Source organism: Ammospiza caudacuta, chromosome Z (assembly GCF_027887145.1).
Source record: "Ammospiza caudacuta isolate bAmmCau1 chromosome Z, bAmmCau1.pri, whole genome shotgun sequence".
Taxonomy (NCBI): Eukaryota; Metazoa; Chordata; class Aves; order Passeriformes; family Passerellidae; genus Ammospiza; species Ammospiza caudacuta.
The window spans coordinates 34,192,759-34,211,641 of record NC_080632.1 but is presented as its reverse complement, the minus strand read 5'-3'; the positions used below and the strand labels follow the sequence as shown (position 1 = coordinate 34,211,641).

The following is an 18,883-nucleotide window of genomic DNA, read 5'->3' as shown; positions in this document are numbered from 1 at the left end:
GCCTGCAGCACTTTGGCAGCAATGGGACAACACATGTGCTTCCCCAACCCCATGTCACTCCATCAGGACAGAGCACCCTGGGACTGCGATCTCCACAGAGATCTCCACCTGCAGAGTCTTCACCTGCAGACTGCAAACAGAACTCCCCGAGATCTATCATGACACGAGTCATTCTGTGTGGCTTTTGTAGCTGAAGATTCGTCTCTTGCCTGAAGCAACTCTTTTTCACTCGTACCACTTTGCTCCCCTGACTGCACACTTGCCTATCCTCTGCAGTGTGAGATCTTTGAAGTTGGTGACTTTTTTTTTTAATTGTTTTACTAATCAAATCATTATTTTTGACAGCATTAAACATTTTTTGAATCCAAATGCATTCAAACACCTCAGGGTGCAGACAGTTCCTCTCGTATGAGCTATGAGCAGTAATGATATTTTAAAAACCCAGAACCACAGCCTAATCTTGTTCTGCAGCCAGATTTTTTTAATAAGGTGATTATAATTACATGCAGTCCCCTTTTCTATATGCCTTTTATCTGGATTCTGAACAAAGGCTATTTTAAGGAACTGAATTCTCAGAACATACACATACAGGTTTAGAAAACCATGCCCATGACTTCCACAACTAGATACTCATACTCACATAAATCACTTATTTTTCCCTTATTTCACCTTCGGAAAGCGAAATTCAATTTCCAAAATCCCAACATGAACTATAAAATGAGCACTATTCAGCAAAAGATTAACAGCCACAGTTAGATGATTTAGGGTGCTTATGTATTCTCAAGGACATAGAAAATCACAGGTATTTGCTACATACCTTATAAAAGGTCGTGTTACAGCCAGAATTGTCCTGATAAACCATGATGGATGAACAATTATAAATGACTTCAAATTCTTCCGTAATCTAAGTAACAAAAGCAATAGTTTCTTAGCAAAACAGAAAAACCACAAAAGATAAAGAAAGATCATACACAGTAAACCCTGGCATACAGGAGCATTACAGAAATGGACACTATTTAAAATAATGGCTGTGGATCAGACAGGAAAACACTACTTACCGTCGATCAATCATCTGATAACATTTTTTCATCCAACCCAATCCAGGCATCCTTCTTCTTGGTGTTGCTCCATTCAAGTAGACAATCATATAGTCTTCAGCTACCATCAGCTCTAAGGTACTGATTACATATCTGACAAAATGCAGATGTCAGTGAGCATATACGGTACACTACGTGATTGATCCCAAACTAAATCAGGCAGTTGGGAATAAATGAAAGCAGATTGAACATTTTATGACAAGATAGGCTTTTCTTTTCCTTTAAACAAAACCAAACGTTTAGCACTGATCACTATGGTACCTGTAGACACACACAGCTAGAAAACCACAGTCTCACCTGTGCCTTCAAAAATATGTGGCTTCCTCACAATAACAGAGTTCTGTAGTGAGTTTTCAAGTATCACTGGTGAATTTGCTTTTTCTTAAAAAGTAATTAAGTCAGGAGATTTTGCAAGGGAGAACATGGCATCCTGTGAAGTCCTAGGAACTTCTGAAATTAACACTTGAGAAACTTCTATTCACTGTTCTAATCACCAATTTTGCTCAATACAATAATAAAAGGTGTCAGAAGATACTTGTTTATATTTCATGTGATCCTTATAGTCCTGCTATCGAGTCTGTGACTGCAAAATACAAATACTTTGACACTCAAGCCCAAGAAAACCTGTCCATCAACCTGACATCTGATGGAACAGAGCACTCCATCACTTCATTCACAGTGAGCAAAATACTCCCAACACCTGTTATCATACAGCGCTCTTGGGACCAAATGCATTCTACCTAGAGAGCACACTACTCAACTCATTCAAATAAGCAGACAGTTAAATTCTTGTTGGGGACTACCTATGCAGATGATCCACTTAGATGTCCCTACTCCATATGGGAGTACTCCTGATCATTACAGGAATGTTCAAACTGTTCTCTCTACTATCCAGCCGCAAGGCATGCCTACGTAAAAACTAGAATGCAAAACCACAAGTCACACCTTAAAAACCTGAATGCCTCAGTGCACTCACTACAAAAGGCAGCTCTATCCCTAAGCATAATGGCACCTTTCAGAGCTGTATGGGAATGCCTCACTATCTAATCTGACCCTTAAATTCCTTAGGATGCAATGTCATTAGAAGAATTGTAGGAAATCTAGTTCTCACCAGAGAGTGGTATTTTACCTGGGCATTAAGCAGGCAAAATTAACTAGACCAGTTCCATGCATTTGGTAAATGCCATCCAAATCCCTCCCCCCTGAATGCACTCCACTGCTCATTCTTACCTTGCAGTTGTGCACTCCCTGCTTTTGCCTCACATTTGTGAAGGCTTATGTCTAACAGTGATATAGGAAAGCAAGGGATTGCATGGACATTCTGATGCATGAAGCCTCATTTAATAGCTACTTCAACAAAGCTCCTATTTGACAGGTTATAAGATCATCCCTTCCCACATGGCAGAACATCTAGTGCTTTAAAGGCACTTCACACTGAAACATACAAGTTTCTAAGTGCAAGTGTGTAAGTATGTATTAAAATATGACAAGACTTTCAGTTATGGAACATGACAGTCTAAAAATGTCAAGGGAGCAAGACCTCCCTTGCAAATTATACCTATCTAATAATTTCTCATTATTTTATAATAATGGCAATTTCTTCATTATTTGAAAAGATGGACAGAAATTTTCTCATTGACTAGAACAACTGCCTCACCCAGAAAGCAAAGTGCTGGTTTTGTTTTCAAAGTGTAGTTTTTCAAATTGAGATTATTTAAAAAAAATTTTATCTGTGGACTAGCTTTAATTTGACTTCCAGGCAACCACAAATTAAAAAGTAAATTTTTTTAATGTGGTTCTGCACTATCTACAAAAACTGCTGTAGAAGATGTTTCAAGCATTTTCACACAAATTCATCCCTTCAAAGACAATTTTACAGAATTAGTTAATATAAAAAATAGGAAGAAGATAACTGGAAATGTGAAAGGAATTCAGATGGGAAAGGAGCTGTTGAGGACAGTTGTTAATCAGAAGCTAGAGGTAGCTTATATGCTACCAGAAAGACGCTGTATAAAAAAAGATATTCAGTGGTTTGCAGGTCTCTCCAGATCCCTATCTAATTCAATAGTAAAGAATTACCAAATATTTTAAAATATCAGTTACTGTATTTTTAGCAAACTGTTGTACTCTCTCTCTTTCCATGCAGACCTAGAACGGAAAGAAAGAGTTGAACTTTCTCCTTTTTCTTCTTTTCTTGGAGAGACCCAACTGTCTACAAGACTTAAAATAAGCTGCAAGTTCACATTCAACATGAACTCACATTTTTATTACTACTCCAGAAAGTGACTTACAAAATTGACTTCAGCAATATACTTAAGCCATGTAGACAAGGCTCCTAAGGCTTTCTCTGCAAAGTTAATTTCTCACCAGTTCTATCTGAACAAGGGTCTTGGGTGAAGAAAAAGAACAACTATTGAATGTCAGTCACGGTTACAGTCAGCTTTGTTCCTTACTTATCAAGTTAAAACCACTGAAGTAATTCCTTCTTCTCTTCTAAATCACTGAGCATTGTGTGTATCAGTTACTATAGATCACATTGCATTCTTAGAGGCTCAACCAGGCAAATGATACCAGTTGTTCTGACCACAAACTAAAACACTGAGTCTTGATTTTCACACATAGAGACAATGTTAAAGGCACTGGGTGCCAACAAGTACATCTTCACAGGCTGGAATATTAAGCAGACCTGGGTCTGTGCTCTCAGTGCCTTCTAAGCTGCAAATGGCTTTAAATATTACTTACTGCATTTTAGCACAGAAAACATTGGAATGATTGATTTTTTTAACAGCTGTAAGTGGACGTAGCTGCAGGCACTTCAGGAGAGAGTTGCCTTCAAAATTTTGGGCTGCCAAACCAATTGCTATTAGGAATACTTTTCCTGTGATAGATTTGGGGTTATGTATCCAAATTTGTGTCCTGCCCAACTGGCCCCTGCCACTTCTAGCTGAATCAGAAGCAGCTGGAGTCAGGAAGCATAGTTAGAGATGCTTGTGTCACCAATTGCCATTTATCCTGTTTTTAAAAAGCAAGTGTCAAAAAAAGGCCCTGTAACTCCTAAACCAAAAACATGTTCAGGGATACATCATAATAATAAACAATGAACAGTGAAAAACTGTCTAAGCCCCTGCTGACTGCTCTCAGCAAGACCTGGAAATCATTAGTGAAATTGTGTAAAGACTGTAGCCCCAACAAGGTGAAGATATCGCACTCCTTGGCTTTTAGAGAGATACTAACAGTCAGATTGACAAATGCACCTTAATATGGGAAGGTGAGTAGGTAAAGGATACCAAAATAATACCCCACTGGGCAGTTTATCTAAAACTGCTTTTTTCCTTGTCACTCCCCTTCTAATGGCCAAAATTACCTCTTAAGGAAAGACAGGTTACCTCTCACTGCATTATTCTGAGTACTAACTCAAAAGACTTTGTCACATTGCTCACATATCACTCACAGGAAAAGATTTTCCATGACATAGTTGTAATCAGCTCGACTGCTGTCTGGCAAGAAGCATGCCGCAAACACAATGATAGCATTCAGACCATCACCATAGTACCCTGTGGAAAAAAAAAAAGAAAAAGCATTTTTATCTTTTCCAAAAGCTTTTAACAGGATAGTTTTTTTAATCCTGTAATAAAGCCACTATGTGTACTGCTGAAGCATCCCAGAATGCTTCATACTGAAGGTTTGAAAATATATGAACTATTATAAAGTGATAAAGAAGTTGGACAGTCAGCTAAGCTGAATCCTTAAAAAACACACACACCACAACTACTAGTAAACTTTTTATAGTGACTAGCAAAAATCCCTCTAAAGCTTCTACTTCCAGTTCATTGCAAAAGAGTATGTTCCTGTTTCATGATGGATTAATGCTGATTAATTGCCTCCACAACGCTTTGCAGCTGCCATGGATTTTCTGTATGTATCATAAATAATAAATAAAAAACATTCCTGCATTTAAGTTGAAGGTTTTTGCTTAAAGGATACATGCAATAAGGAGGGGATTTATAAAAATGCCGTAGGAATGGCTGTAGGTAGACAGCACTAGTGATGCAGAGACAGAAGACAGATATACTCAGAGAACATTCAAAAACCTTTTGAGTCTAGAAAAAACAGACACTAAGTGAAAGATTATAGTATTTTTGAAGGAAACTTCAATTCCCCTCAGGAACATGTTTTTATGACAAAAATTAAAGGCTTATACTAACACTTAAACAATCTTTGCAAAAGGAGATTCTAAGACTTTTACAGTGCTTTCTGGATACTGGAGAGCAATATCCAAACCTAACTAAAGTGCTTATGAAATTCAAGTCCTGTTTTCAGCATGTATTCTTATTCAGCTAGATTATTTGGAATTGTGTTGGTTTCAGCTGGCAGAGTGTATATTTTCTTCACAGTGGCAAGCATGGGGCTGTAGTTTTGATTAGCACTGAAATCAGAGGGCTGATAATACAGAGATGTTTTTATTATTGCTGTGCAGTGTTCACAAAGCACCAAGGCCTTTCCTGCTTTTTATACTGCCCCCCCACAACTCAGAGAGCAGGCTGAGGATCCACAAGAACTTGGAAGGGGACATTGCCAAGACAGCTGACCCCAACTGACCACAGGGATACTCCAGACCATATGGCATCATGCTCAGGAGAGGAAGAAGGAGGAAGTAGAAGGGGACATTTGGAGCAATGGCCTTTATCTTCCCAAGTGTTTTGTGTGATGAGGACCTGCTCTCCTGGAGATGGCTGAACACCTGCCTGTCTTTGAGAAGCAGTGAATGAACTTCTTGTTTGACTTTCCTTGTGTGCACAGACTGTGCTCTATGTATTAAGCTGTCCTTATCTCAACCCAAGACTTTACTCATCCTTACTCTTCTGATTCACCATGTGCGAGTCAGCAACTGACTGTGTGGGGCATGGCTGCCAGCTGGGTATCAACAGCAACAGGCAAAAGCAGTATTTCTCTCCCCCTCAGGTTTACAAATAGGGAGAACATTTCCTTCCTTCCATAAATTTAATAAAATTTATATATAAATTTTATATATAAAATTTATATATAAAAAGACTTTATAATAAAGCAATCTATCCAGCTCAGGAATTTGGCAGTAAGAGCACATTATGGCAGGTGCATCCACTAAATTACACAGCACAGTTTGCAGTTCATGGAAAGCAAAACAATTATGTGCAGATGCTAACTAACAACACACAGAAGAAAAATCCACAGACAAATCTAAGCCCTTTTTTCTCACACATGCTTGAGGAGAAGGAATGTTCATCCTAGGGACAAGTGTATTTTAATTCATCATTAAATGCCAATAAAAGCCATTTGCCCAAAATCTCAGCCTAAAGCAAAGAAAAAGATCTCTAAGAAATTTCCCCATCAGGATATACTAAAGACAATCTCAAACCTAGGCTGCCAAATCTACTCTCCCCTTTCCTACTTTATAGCTACCACCTAGGTTCTGCATTTGCTGTTATCTGTCATTTGGTAGGGAGGAATGTGTTGGAGAATTTTGCTCAGACATGGCTTGAAGGAAAAAAAAAAGGGCCATGAAAATATACAGCTGATGGAAAAGTAAAAGGCAGCTGTGAGGAGCAAATTCTCAAAGCCCGTTTCTGTAAACAACAAAGTTCTCAGGCACGTTATGCAAACAGCAGAAGTTCTCAGGTTGTTTTTAATAACAAGTAAATATCTGTCCTTGGATAAGTTTTGGGAAAGCAAAAGTGACAAACATGAAGGCCTTGAGAACCATTCATATCAGGGTGAGAAAACAAATCTTGGTTTCAATAGGAATGTTCAGTAGATCTTTGAATCAAGAAATGCTTGATTTGACTTCCTATTGACTAATTTTAGTCAGAAACTATTATTATTCTTGAGATTAAAGAAAAGACTCCCGGCCCTCTAAACACTCCACTGAAGTACTGCCAAAGGAACTTCATATGGAATAGGCCTTGCTGCCATAATGTAGAAACTGTTTGAGTTGTCCAAAGCTTTCCACATTAGATGCATCAACATGATTTTGTTTCCTTGTATTCAGTCTGCCACTTCATAAATACAGAATTTAATCCAGTCCTTAACTTACTTTGATTTGCCTAGATATCAAGAAAAATTTCCAGTTTAGCCAGCAGCAGGCTGAAATTTATTGTTAGATCTTATACTGTTTGTTTTACAATGACTAAGGCTATTGACTAATAGCAATACAGCCTTCCAAAAGTAAAAAAAAACCCTAAATGCTCTTTATCTTGCATTGGTGATCCAGCAAAACATCAGACATTTAAAACTTGAATTCATATTATTTCATACTATGGGAGTAGAGCTGAATTACCTAGGCTCCCATTAAACACTGATTTTCACAAAAGCTGATATAAACATAAAATTCAACAGTAGTAGGAAATATACAATTTTTACTGCAAATGCATATTGACTAGTTTACAGCACACAAAAATATATAAATAAACAACATTAGCAAGGCCCAAAAGTATTTTGTGTTTGTTTCCTAAATTAAACCATCTTGGTATGTTTGCTAAATTGCATCTGAGGTGTCATCACATTCACAAATCTTTGATGGTAGTGGGGTAGTAGAAAAAGAGTTGAGCCCTAAAAATCTTTAATAATTCTGGTTAAACCTTCTGTACATGAATAGCTGTAGCCTAGCATTTAGCTGCTTTTAATGTAAAAATTAACCATCAATTATTTATGTAATTTTACCTTACATAGGCTCAACACTGAAAACATTTTAACTTCAACATTTTAATATCTTTAACTGATGCTACAGACCAACAACACTGTGAAAAAAGCATCGTCATATAAACTCATAAATCTTACCTCTGAGATGCTACACTGCCTGTCTCAGTTTTTGCAGGAATAAAACTCATCTTAATACCTTGCTATATACCAAGCTAATACCTTGCTTAACAGACAGCAAGGAGTGTCCCCCAAAAATACAGAATCCAAAGATAATCCAAATCTGAGACACCAAGGAAAAGGCACTTAAGAGTAATACTTACCCATCTGAATTAATTTACACAGACGTGTACTAGTAACACTGAAATTATGAATTCTCTGAGGACGACAGGAAGCAGATAAGCAAATGAGAAAATATAGCAAGCACATGGTGCCATTTTCCTCCTTTTCTTTGATATATTATTTGATAGTTATTATGCTGCTGACAACTATAAATGGCAGAAAAATAGCATAATGGGGGTAGCCATATGAATGGAAGCCCCATTGTTTTTCTTTTGCCACTCTGCTTGTTTAGATCTGCGCATTCACATACATCATTCAATAAATCACAGAGCATTGCACTTCCTCACACAAAAGGTTTTGTCAGAACTCAACAAATAAAGTTTTCAAAATTTTATTTTGCTGTAAGTCAAAAGCTTTTTTCCTTGTCTCAGACAGTATTTTACCCTACAATGACCAGACGGCTCCTGACACAAATATGTCAGTATTTGGAAGCAGTATGCTGCTTCCAAAACAGCTTTAAATTTAAAATTCTTATTAGTCATTGCCCCATTGAACTTAAAGCCTGGCTGACTTCAGCCAAAGCTGAAAAATAAATTTTCTCTCCCCTTGTCAATATGATAATGGAACAAAAAATAAATCATGATCAATAAAGTATGAATTTTTTACATCAATTTTAAAAATGCTTACAGCTGCTCCTACCTCCATGAGAAATGACCTTTTTGTATGGTTCAATGACTTTCATATCAATTCTCTGTTCTTGTTCTCCAATAACCACTGTTCTCCATAACCTGTTGTCCTCTCGCTCCTCTTCAGCAGAGTACTCAGGGATTGATTCAGACTCCTCCTGGGAAGCATCTTTAGCAGCAGTCTGCTCTTCTGAAAAGGGGAACTGTATGTATTACTGCCTCCTGTTAAAGCTCTAAATATTTTTGCTGTTACATACATTTGAGATGAATGACTGAAATTAACTACATTTTTACTGTACTGGTATAAGTAAGAGCAGAATGACACATATTTGAAGTATACTGTTCTTTCTTAAACATTATTCTGTCTCTGCAGTCATAAGAACAGAATTCAAATTGCAAGTTAGTACGGGAGGTAACAGTAAACAAAGACAGAGTGAGATACATAATGACATACACAAGAGTACATAAAAAGCTGCATTCTATTTGAAAATACTAAGATCTATGAGAATTAAGAATAAACTCAAAGGAGCAATTTTAATTGACAAGAACTGAGGAACACAATGTTTCATAGGAGCCCTCAAACCTTTCTATGTGTTGGGTTATCTACAATGTGCCTCTCTGATTAAGGCTTCTTCTTCAACTACTACTAATACAAATTGAAGCATATGATCCTCAAAACACACTAGTTCATCATAATAATTAAAAAAGTTATCTATGAAATCAAAGGAATATGATAGTACACTGTATGTATACCACATATACTACATAGAAGGTACAGGCACATATACATACATGTACTAACTATTACTTTGTAAAGCTGAATTCTCCAATAAATCCTACCAATCATTTCACCAGATCTGTAACAAACACCAAGTTTCTCTAACCTGAAAAAAAAACCTAAAAAAGATAGGTTGAGCACAAATTTACTGTTACAATAGGACTAACAAAGTCTGAATTTCTACTGCTGCCTGTCTTGTATTTTCTGTCCATAATACAAAACATTATTACAGAATTATACTGTATATAATATATACTATATTATAGAAGATGCCCCTCTCTGAGGTAGATTCTCTTGTGTGCAATGAAATCTGATTCTATAAACAATTCTCTACTTCAACTAGTTCCTGCATGATGGAATTCTGAAAGAAAGGAGGAATATTTCAACCTCTTTCCTCATTGTCTAAGCAGCCAATGAGTTAAAAACACACTCAAATAAAATTGTATTAATGGTTAAAACAGGGATGGAAAATCAAGAAATAAATACATGTGCAAAAATAGTGTGACCATGTAAGCCTTTTGTTCCCTAAGAACTCCAAATGAGTTTGAGGAGATCTAAGGTTGGAAAAAAGGACAGTCTGAAAAAAAGCGGGGTTTTTCAAGTATAGTATTTCAAATTGCTTTAACAGCTGTTGCTCAGCAGATTATATACTGAGGAACTGAAGAATCTATTCATGCTTTCCCAGGGCACAATGCTCATGATGTTTAACAATAGCATTCAGCTTTGAAATACCGCGTATTCTGTGACACTGGGAATAAGCTTACTAAATGCATAACCCCACTACCTCCAAACCCAGGTATCTTAATGCAATTTTGTTGTCAGTTTTACAAAGGTACTGTTGGTAGCAACAGGAAAATTACACGCATACAGTCAAGTTATGCAAACTTTGGCAGCCCATTCCTGTATCCTGTATCCTTATACAGGGTCTCCACAGGACACTATTATGCAGCTCAGGTACTTTTAGAATAGACAGATGGGATTATCAACACAGCCTACAAAGACTGTCTGGTCAGCTGATTCCTTGTGAAATACAAAGAACATGACTGAGGCAGAGAAGTCTAGCTGGCAGAATTATGAATTATTTTTTTAATAGAAATGGTACTAGACTGCCTCTCCCTGATGAAATAGCTCTCCTTTACTGCCTGGAGTGTTGATTTTGCAGAGGAAGATGCACCAGTGTGAAAATCACAAAGGAAATAAATATCTAATAAATAAAATAATAACCATTCTTACTTTACAAATATGCAGATTGGAGGGAAGGCCTTCACTGATACTCATGTATGGTTTTCAGAAATGAAATTTTTATGTAATCTAAATCAATAATCATAAAAAGCACATTTCAGAGACTCGCATGGCTTGCAAAGGGAATGTTGGAATGTATGGTATTAGTGACTAAAAGCCACAACCCGTGAAATTGATGATCAACTAATCTCTGAACAAGTCAGGTGCTAGTTCAAGACAAGTATTTTAGTATTTCTGCTCTCATCTTCCATGCATATTGCAGTTGTGATAATTGTTCTTCACCATTCATTTGAAAAAATGGGTCTCAGTATTAACTTACAATACAAAGACATTTTTCAGTGATGAGGTGAACTCCTGAGCCATGGTAACAGTCTTGCTCTTCTCAGTTGTCTTTTGCAGTTCAAAGGGACCTTCAGCAGTCTGATCATGACAAAAGTCACTGTTCTTTCTGGTCTCAGCAGATATGTTTTTCTCAGTGTTTACTTTTCTGGGTTTGGCAGCAGTTATAAACATTGAACTGTGGGAGATTACTGGTAACATCAAGATGAGTGCATACCAGCTAATAGTAGAGTACAGGAGTACAAAGAAAACAAAGGCTATTTACCATGCAAATAAGCCATTCTGCACCGGTTCTTATGACTATAATCTTAGCTATCAGATTAACATTACACATAGCCAACTTCTTTTATTGCTGGCTTATTTTGATAATTTTTTGTGGTCTTTTCTATTCTTTTCATGGCTCATCTTTTGTTGTTTTTTTTTTTTTTTTTTTGTTTTGGTCTTTTCTATTCTATTCATGGTTCATCTCAGTCGAAGATATTTTTACTATTAACTATCTAAAACTACACAATTGTATAAATGTCACCAAAACCAGAGGGACCCTGGGCTCTTCACTTAAGAGTTTGGGGAAACTGGTCTAACTTTAAGAACCAAACAAATCATCACATTTAGAAAGCAGGAAAGAAAAACACTGGAAGGAAATTCCATCAATACAACTGCTACCAAAATCACTGGAGTTAAATTTAATTACCTGAGGGTTTAAAGGAAACATCTGTTCTACTGCAGACAAGAGACTTTTTCTCTCACATGGTAGTCACAACAGTCAAAGCATGTGAACCTCTGTGTGTGTGTTAGCTTTAACCTTCACTGTAAAATCTTCTAACTATCAAGCAACTCATCATCACACTCTGCATCTACCCATAAGGAAATCATCCTCCTCATGAGAAGTAACATTAGAGATGCTAATGCACAATAATGCCTCTTTGCCAATACCACTTAAAATAATGCAACTGTTCTTGTATGCTCCCTCCAGGAACCTCACTTGCATTAGGGAAAGTAAATGCATGGGAAAATTCAGTCTGAACTGATCCATTTTTAAAGTTTCTTTCTGCTCTTGGCTGTAAAGTGTTCACACTTGTTTTCCCCTCAAATAGCTTGTGTACTGTTTGTATTTACATCAGCAATTAAAATTCTTACATGTTGATGTTTTATAAGGTACTAGCAAGGAACAGGACACGAATATCCTTCTGAATAAACAGAAGAATATTACTTAACACAGGAGGAATAAAAGTTAAAAAAATAGGAGACAGTAAAAATACCTAAAAATAAAAATGCCTAGCATTGATGAACCCTACATTTATAATGTAGACCATTACCTTGTCCAGCGTATTCAAAAGAGTCAGCTTCATCAGGAGTGTCAAGGTCATCTACATTAATGTCAATTTCATCGGGTGTATCCAAATTATCATCAGACAATACAGACCCTTCACTCTGGTCCAATGAGAGATTGATGTTTGGAGCAGTGAGCTTTATCCTTCTGGGCTGGGAACCATTAAGATCAAGCGAATTGGGAGGTTCTGAATAAAAGGAAAAAAAAAAGAATAAAAAAGAGAAAAAGAACTGTAGCTACTTCACATACAATTAATCTCCCAGGTACTCAAAAACTACCTTTAAACACAGTGGGACAGATCAATTCTAGTAACACCATGACATTTAAGACCACCCAACACAAAATACAAATATTAGCATTAATGTTTAATGAAATGAAACAAAAATCTACAGGAACAGCAAATGTAGGTCAGAGCTCTTAAATTATGTTAAATCCTGAAACACTTTTTTGCAGTCATCAGACAAAATAAGGTTTTGAACATGCTCTGACCCACAATATTTAAGAGCTGGAAGGGCAAATATAAATAATTTGAGTTATGAATCAAGACATTGCTGAGTTCTGGGAAAATTTGTATGAGTTAAAAGCCATTATAAATATTTATTTTCTTATGCATTCAGTGCTGATTTACAAATACTTACATGTTTAGCTTTAATCATATAATACCTTACTCAATACAGTAACAAATAAAAAAAATCTCTGAGTCTCTTAATTAGTCTTAAATAGAAGTATTATTCAACAAGACGAGAGCTCGATATACCTTTGCTCCTCGCCTCTGCCTTGTATGGCACATTTCAAGTTGTTCTGCTTAGTTCACTTAGACAGAGGTCAATTATAAAATAAATAACTCAGACTATTAAAACTTTACAAGGACTAAACAAGTGGTAACAATGCCCAAGAGAAAATGTCCCACTGTAATTATCATTTCTCAAGTGAAGAAGAAAATTGACTAAATAAAGAAAACTCAATGCTTTTTTCTTTTTAACATTGAACTGATTCTTTACCAGCACAGAAATATCATTCTCACTGCATAATTAAACGCCACAGGAATAAGATACAATTAAGAAAATAAGCAAGAGCTTTTCTCACCAGGTCTCATCTCCGCAGAACTGGGGCTTTGTACACCCTCAGCTAAGGGAATGTCCATCCCCGCATCCTCTTGTACCAATCTGAGAGGTAAATACAAAGTAAGATCTTAAAGAGATGCACAGATCCTGATCTTATATAGAACTGAAATTTCCTCCAACATAGCCAGTTCAGAAGCCTGAATAAAAAACTGATGTTGCAAACAGCAATATTTCTCATTTTACATAAATGAAGATGGTCTTCAGTTATCAAGCTAATGCAAGACATCACTGCAAGGAGCTGCAGCTACTCTTCGTAAAACAGCACATTCCTAACTGTATACACAGTTACTGTACAGTAAAAATGAGTAGGTTTTCCTTTTTTGGTATTGTGAATCTTACAGCAATTCTGATCCAAACCAGTAATACTGATACAAGTAATCTGTCACACTGAAAAAGTTCAGAAAGTAAAAAAGGAAGAACCAAAACTACATAAAAGATTTTCAAAGACTAAATTGTTGCAAATATCTTACCTAGACCCCATTTTTAGGAAGATACTAAGAAATTATGTTTAACATACACAGTACCTACACACACACATACATACATACAAATATAAGACAAGGAAAAGGCACTAAGTGGTGAAAGTAGCAACAAAGATAGTTAAATGTTTAAAGAAAGTTGACTTGAACCGTTTTTATGTCTACTTGTTATTTAAATATTTTACTAAATACTTGCTGGAAGAACAGTTCAACTGTAAACAAGACACAACATTTTAACACTTTTAGCAGCTACCAAACTATCTAAAAATGTATGACTTCAAGAGAGTTTCATTTACTTTATCATAATACTTGTAGTACTTTATTCTGCACTACTGTTCCGAAATCTGTTTTTTTTTCCCTCACAAAAGCTGAAGAACAGGCTCTTCTCTGAACTTTGACCAACAGAACTGTGATGAGATCAAAGCTAGTAGTTTCCCTGCAATAGCATCAGCTAGCTATGTTTTGAATTATTCAAGTGACTCAGCTGAACAGATCTGAATAGGTGTGGCTTACTGCTCTTGCAGTTTCTTCCTGCCCACACTTTCCCAATGAGGAGGACTACTCTCATTATTTGATTGTGTCCAGACAAGACCCTTTGGTCAATCACTGTTTCAAAGTGGGAGTATAGTTTCTGTGATTTATAGTAATTTCATATAAATTATATATAAATGTGCATACTTAGGGCTGCCAAAGGCTTCACTGTGCCTAAATTGAAATAGATCTTTACATCAAGCCCTGTGAAATCAAATTCCCAGTACAGACCAGCAAATTTTTTGATGAGGCCAGAGAGAACACAGTTTTCTATGAGACCATAGTGAACACAGTTTAAAGCTAAGGTCAAACATGTGTGTGCTGCTCAGCCTTCAACTAAGCCTTGTCTCTCAATAAAAACTGATTTTACTAATTTTGATTTTATCCCCACATACTGTATAGTATGTCACTCATAAACACAGAGATGAACAGCCTAATGATTTTTACAAAATCATTTACAAAATTATTTTTATCAATTCTGGAATATGTTTAATCACTGTTAAAGAAGGCTTAAAACACTTTCTCTTAGGATACACAACAGACTAGTGAAGAAATTTGATGAAAGTATCCTGTTCATTAATAAAATGAAGGCATAAATTTCCTATAAGGTACCAGTTCCTTTTTCTCCCTTACTCTGTACAATTATCTGTATTCAGAAGTACTGACTACCACCACAACTTAAATAGATAATGTAAATAAATCACTGGAATCTTTGGCATTTTTTTGTGTGCGTGGTTTTTATACAATCTGTAGTAAAATATGTGTAATGAAGTCTGATTCATTCACAGGAACTAACTAGAGAGAAATCTTAATTAAAAAGAAGTGCTGTAAGTAACAGCTGGCTAAGGCAAATAACAGTAGTGGAAAGGGTGTGGGGAGAGCATGAATATTTCTAACCCATTTTAAATTCAGATTTGGATTTTATGTGAGGCTTTATTAACCTTTTAAAAATAAAACCATGAAGAGTTATTCGACTAAACCAGCTCAGGATTAGTTAGATGACGACTTATGGGTACTCAAGGGTTTATATTTTGGTTGGAAAGAATACAATTTTGATACTGTCATTCAAACAATTAATTTGTGATATTTCTTACAGCTTTATCAGACCACATGGCAATTCCTTACCTGCACAACCTTTGGGAATTACTGGAAGAAAATATTTGAAAGGAAATATTCAAATCTGTGTGAAAAGTAAAGTAGAGCAGGACAGTGACATTTCAGGCTTTCTGTATTAAAAAGAGACATTTTTCTCTGTATTAAACTAAAAAATTGTTTAAGAAGTAGGATTATCTTTCCCTCTGTATGAAAAGAGCATGACTGAGTTTTATATACTCTATGCCTACAGAAACAGTAACAACTATAATCTGAAAGAAAGCAATTTCCCACAAGTAATTATTTCACAAATTTAGAGCTGCGTAACATTTTTGCAATGCCCAGAACAAATTTATCCTAAATAATGATGTTTCTAGGATTACCTAAGGACTGCTTTTCTCCCTGTGGCATCTTCTTTTTACTTTTTTTTCAACATATATGTACTTGAATTGGTATTGTAGCTTTCTCTAGGGCCTCTTACACTTTCACAACAAAATGTTGAGGTATTTTTCTTCTTTCAATGGGACCACTGCAGCTGAGTTAAACGAGAATTTTTTATCATATTTGTGAAGAAGAGTACATTTCTAGGTATTAAAAGCTGCAGGTGAAACACTTGTTTGAATTTCTTATAAAATTCAGCTACAAGCAGTATACTCAAAAAATATCCCTACTACTGGATTACAGTTAAACAGCATCAGAATTTGTTGAAGAAATTCTAACTTTATCTTGTTGACACAGTCTTTAATGTCAAAAATCTGTACTGTTCATACTGGGTTATTAAATTTGGAAAGTAAGACTCTCTGGTCCTACAAGAACTGGGTCAAAGCAGGAATTTAAACAGTTCAGTTGCCAAAAGCATTGCTGACACTAGGTTCTCCATTTTATCTTCAATTACATAAAATGCTATTGCCTTTCAGAAGCTTTTTAGCACAGATTAGGTTTCCTGGGTTTTTTTGGTTCGTTATTTTTAATTGTGTCAGGTTCTTATGTACTGTCAAAACCAGTCAACATGCTTTTTGGAGAAGAGAAAGTCTGCCTTGGGAGCTAGTCTTATTTTTCCAAATCCTTTGTGCTTTACCCAAAGACATTAAAGATTCCTTGCCAGACACACAGACACACCTTAGGTTCAGTGAAAGTTCTTACTTTTCATATGCCACAGTCAATATTTCACTCATAAATTAACAGACAATACAGGCATATTTAAAATGGTATTTAAATATCTGTGATATTGTGCCCCAACACATGGCTTCAGAATTGCCGTTACAGAGAGAATGAGGAGCATATGGATAAAGTTTGTTTTCTACAGACACAGTTTCACATTTTTTGATGGATTTTGAGAGCATGTTCTGCTGAGCAGCTCAGCATCTTGCAGAGAAACTTCTGGGTGTGCAGAAGCTCGCAACAGATCTCAGCAGGAACCCTAGCAATGGAAGTCAGACTCCAGAAACTTTAAAATAGGCAACTGCCTCCTCTTCCTTTCCCACAGACTACTTCATATGCTTTCAAAATTCTGGCTTATAAACCTCCTTGCCTTGCCATAAGGGTGCAGCTTGGAACATGAATGATGTGGATAAAAATATTAAAGAAAGATATATTTTTTAATCCCCTTTTAATGAATGCTTCTATTGAAGAAATAAATTAAGTTACTTTAGAAAGTCCATTCTATTCAGGTATGATTTACTGGATTGATAAAAAAGGATCTCAGAACAGAGGTCAAAGTCAATTAAGGTTTTTTGTGTCATAAATGACTTCTTTTATGTTGTACACAGACCAGTCATTTAAGGATCAGCTGCACTGGGAATCAAGTTACTGATTATTTGCTCTGATATTCAGGTCTATGATCTTGTTCAGAAGCAGCTGAATCCCCCTCGTTTCTCAAAGGCAGATCAGAGACCGATACCAAATTCATTTGAAAGGAGGAGACGCGGGAGGCTGAAATACTTTCCTTTCCCTTTTTGGTTCAGACATTCTTACAGCTCAATAAATTAATAAACTTTAAATAATTCTTAACGCCCTCTCAAATCAGTATTTCTCAAAATTCAAGTTATCCTTCCTGACTTTTCTAGGTACAGCAGTATTCTGCTATTTTGGAAAGAGCAGCTTTGAATATTCACAGCAATATGTCGTAATCCCTATGGGCTGTGTTGCCTCACCCTTGTGTCATCTGTGATCTATCACCAGTTTCCCAAGTTGCTCTGCAGCTATTATTATCAAGAAGTTAATTTCTTTAGTCTAAAACAAGATATTCTTCTAATGCACTGCTTTGAATAAATACCTACAACATGCAAAAGAGATCAACATTAATCCAGTTGTGACTGTCACCACAATTTAGTCAGCAGCTGGACTTCAAAATGTACAAATTTTCTCATTTTCTTTACTCATCATTGCAGATGTTTCATCTGAAGTGGAGCCCACAACTGCCAGGCACTTTTCCTAGACAAGTAAATCATGTTTCCTCCATGCTGTTCCCTTTATGTAGAGAAATAAAGTTATTCTTAAATTTTCACAAGATTCAAAAGTTTTTTTATAAAGTTTCAAAACATGATGAATCAAAGAAATAACATGGATGAAATCACCTTTGTGCATATTAATACATGATTGGTTTGGATACTAAATGTGAAGAGGGGAGATGAAGTGCAGTGGAAAGGTTATTCAGAGGTTAGGCATTCAGGCTTTTTTCATCTTCTCAAATTCCACATATTATGCAGGTATACTCCGGTTTTGAATGAAGTAAGAGTCCTGCTGATAGACCACTTTCTCACTAATTTTGCAGAAAAATTGAGCTGCATTGAAGAATAATGCAGGAAGAAAAATCATAGGTACAAAAACAAGTAGGGGAACTTAAACTCATTGAGTTACTTTTGCAGCACACAGGCAGCACAAAGTTCTTTTCCTTTGAACCCATCCCATCCCCACTCTGTGACACCACCCTTATGCAATTACTGAGCCCAGGAAAATAGAAAGGAGAGCTTGAGGGACTGGAAATGAGAATATTTTCCTTGGAAGGTATGAAAAAGCCCTTGGCATTTATCCAGTAATGCCTCTACTGAGTCTCAGCACAGCTCTGTCTGAAAGTGCTGTAGCATTAAGTGTTTTGCCAGAGTATGCAGTATCTTGCGTAAACCCATCTCTGGCCTGCTTGATGGGTGTCACATAATTTTGATCACCCCACCTGGAAGATGTCTAACTTTTTGTAGACAAAACAAGAATTCCTTCCTACTAAGAAGCAAT

At 36.2% G+C, this 18,883-nt stretch overlaps 1 protein-coding gene across 5 annotated transcripts in view; it reads right to left on the bottom strand.

The window, feature by feature from the left end:
* PRUNE2 (prune homolog 2 with BCH domain) overlaps positions 1 to 18,883 on the bottom strand; it is a 102,573-nt gene that overhangs the window by 12,291 nt on the left and 71,399 nt on the right. For all 5 annotated transcript variants that reach the window (XM_058823614.1, XM_058823612.1, XM_058823615.1 and 2 more), the window contains 6 exons: positions 13,513 to 13,592; positions 12,413 to 12,613; positions 8,751 to 8,927; positions 4,549 to 4,651; positions 1,059 to 1,190; positions 818 to 904 (listed from right to left, as the gene is read on the bottom strand). In XM_058823614.1, coding sequence (XP_058679597.1) covers positions 818 to 904; positions 1,059 to 1,190; positions 4,549 to 4,651; positions 8,751 to 8,927; positions 12,413 to 12,613; positions 13,513 to 13,592 — 780 coding nt within the window. The remainder of the gene's footprint in view (positions 1 to 817; positions 905 to 1,058; positions 1,191 to 4,548; positions 4,652 to 8,750; positions 8,928 to 12,412; positions 12,614 to 13,512; positions 13,593 to 18,883) is intronic.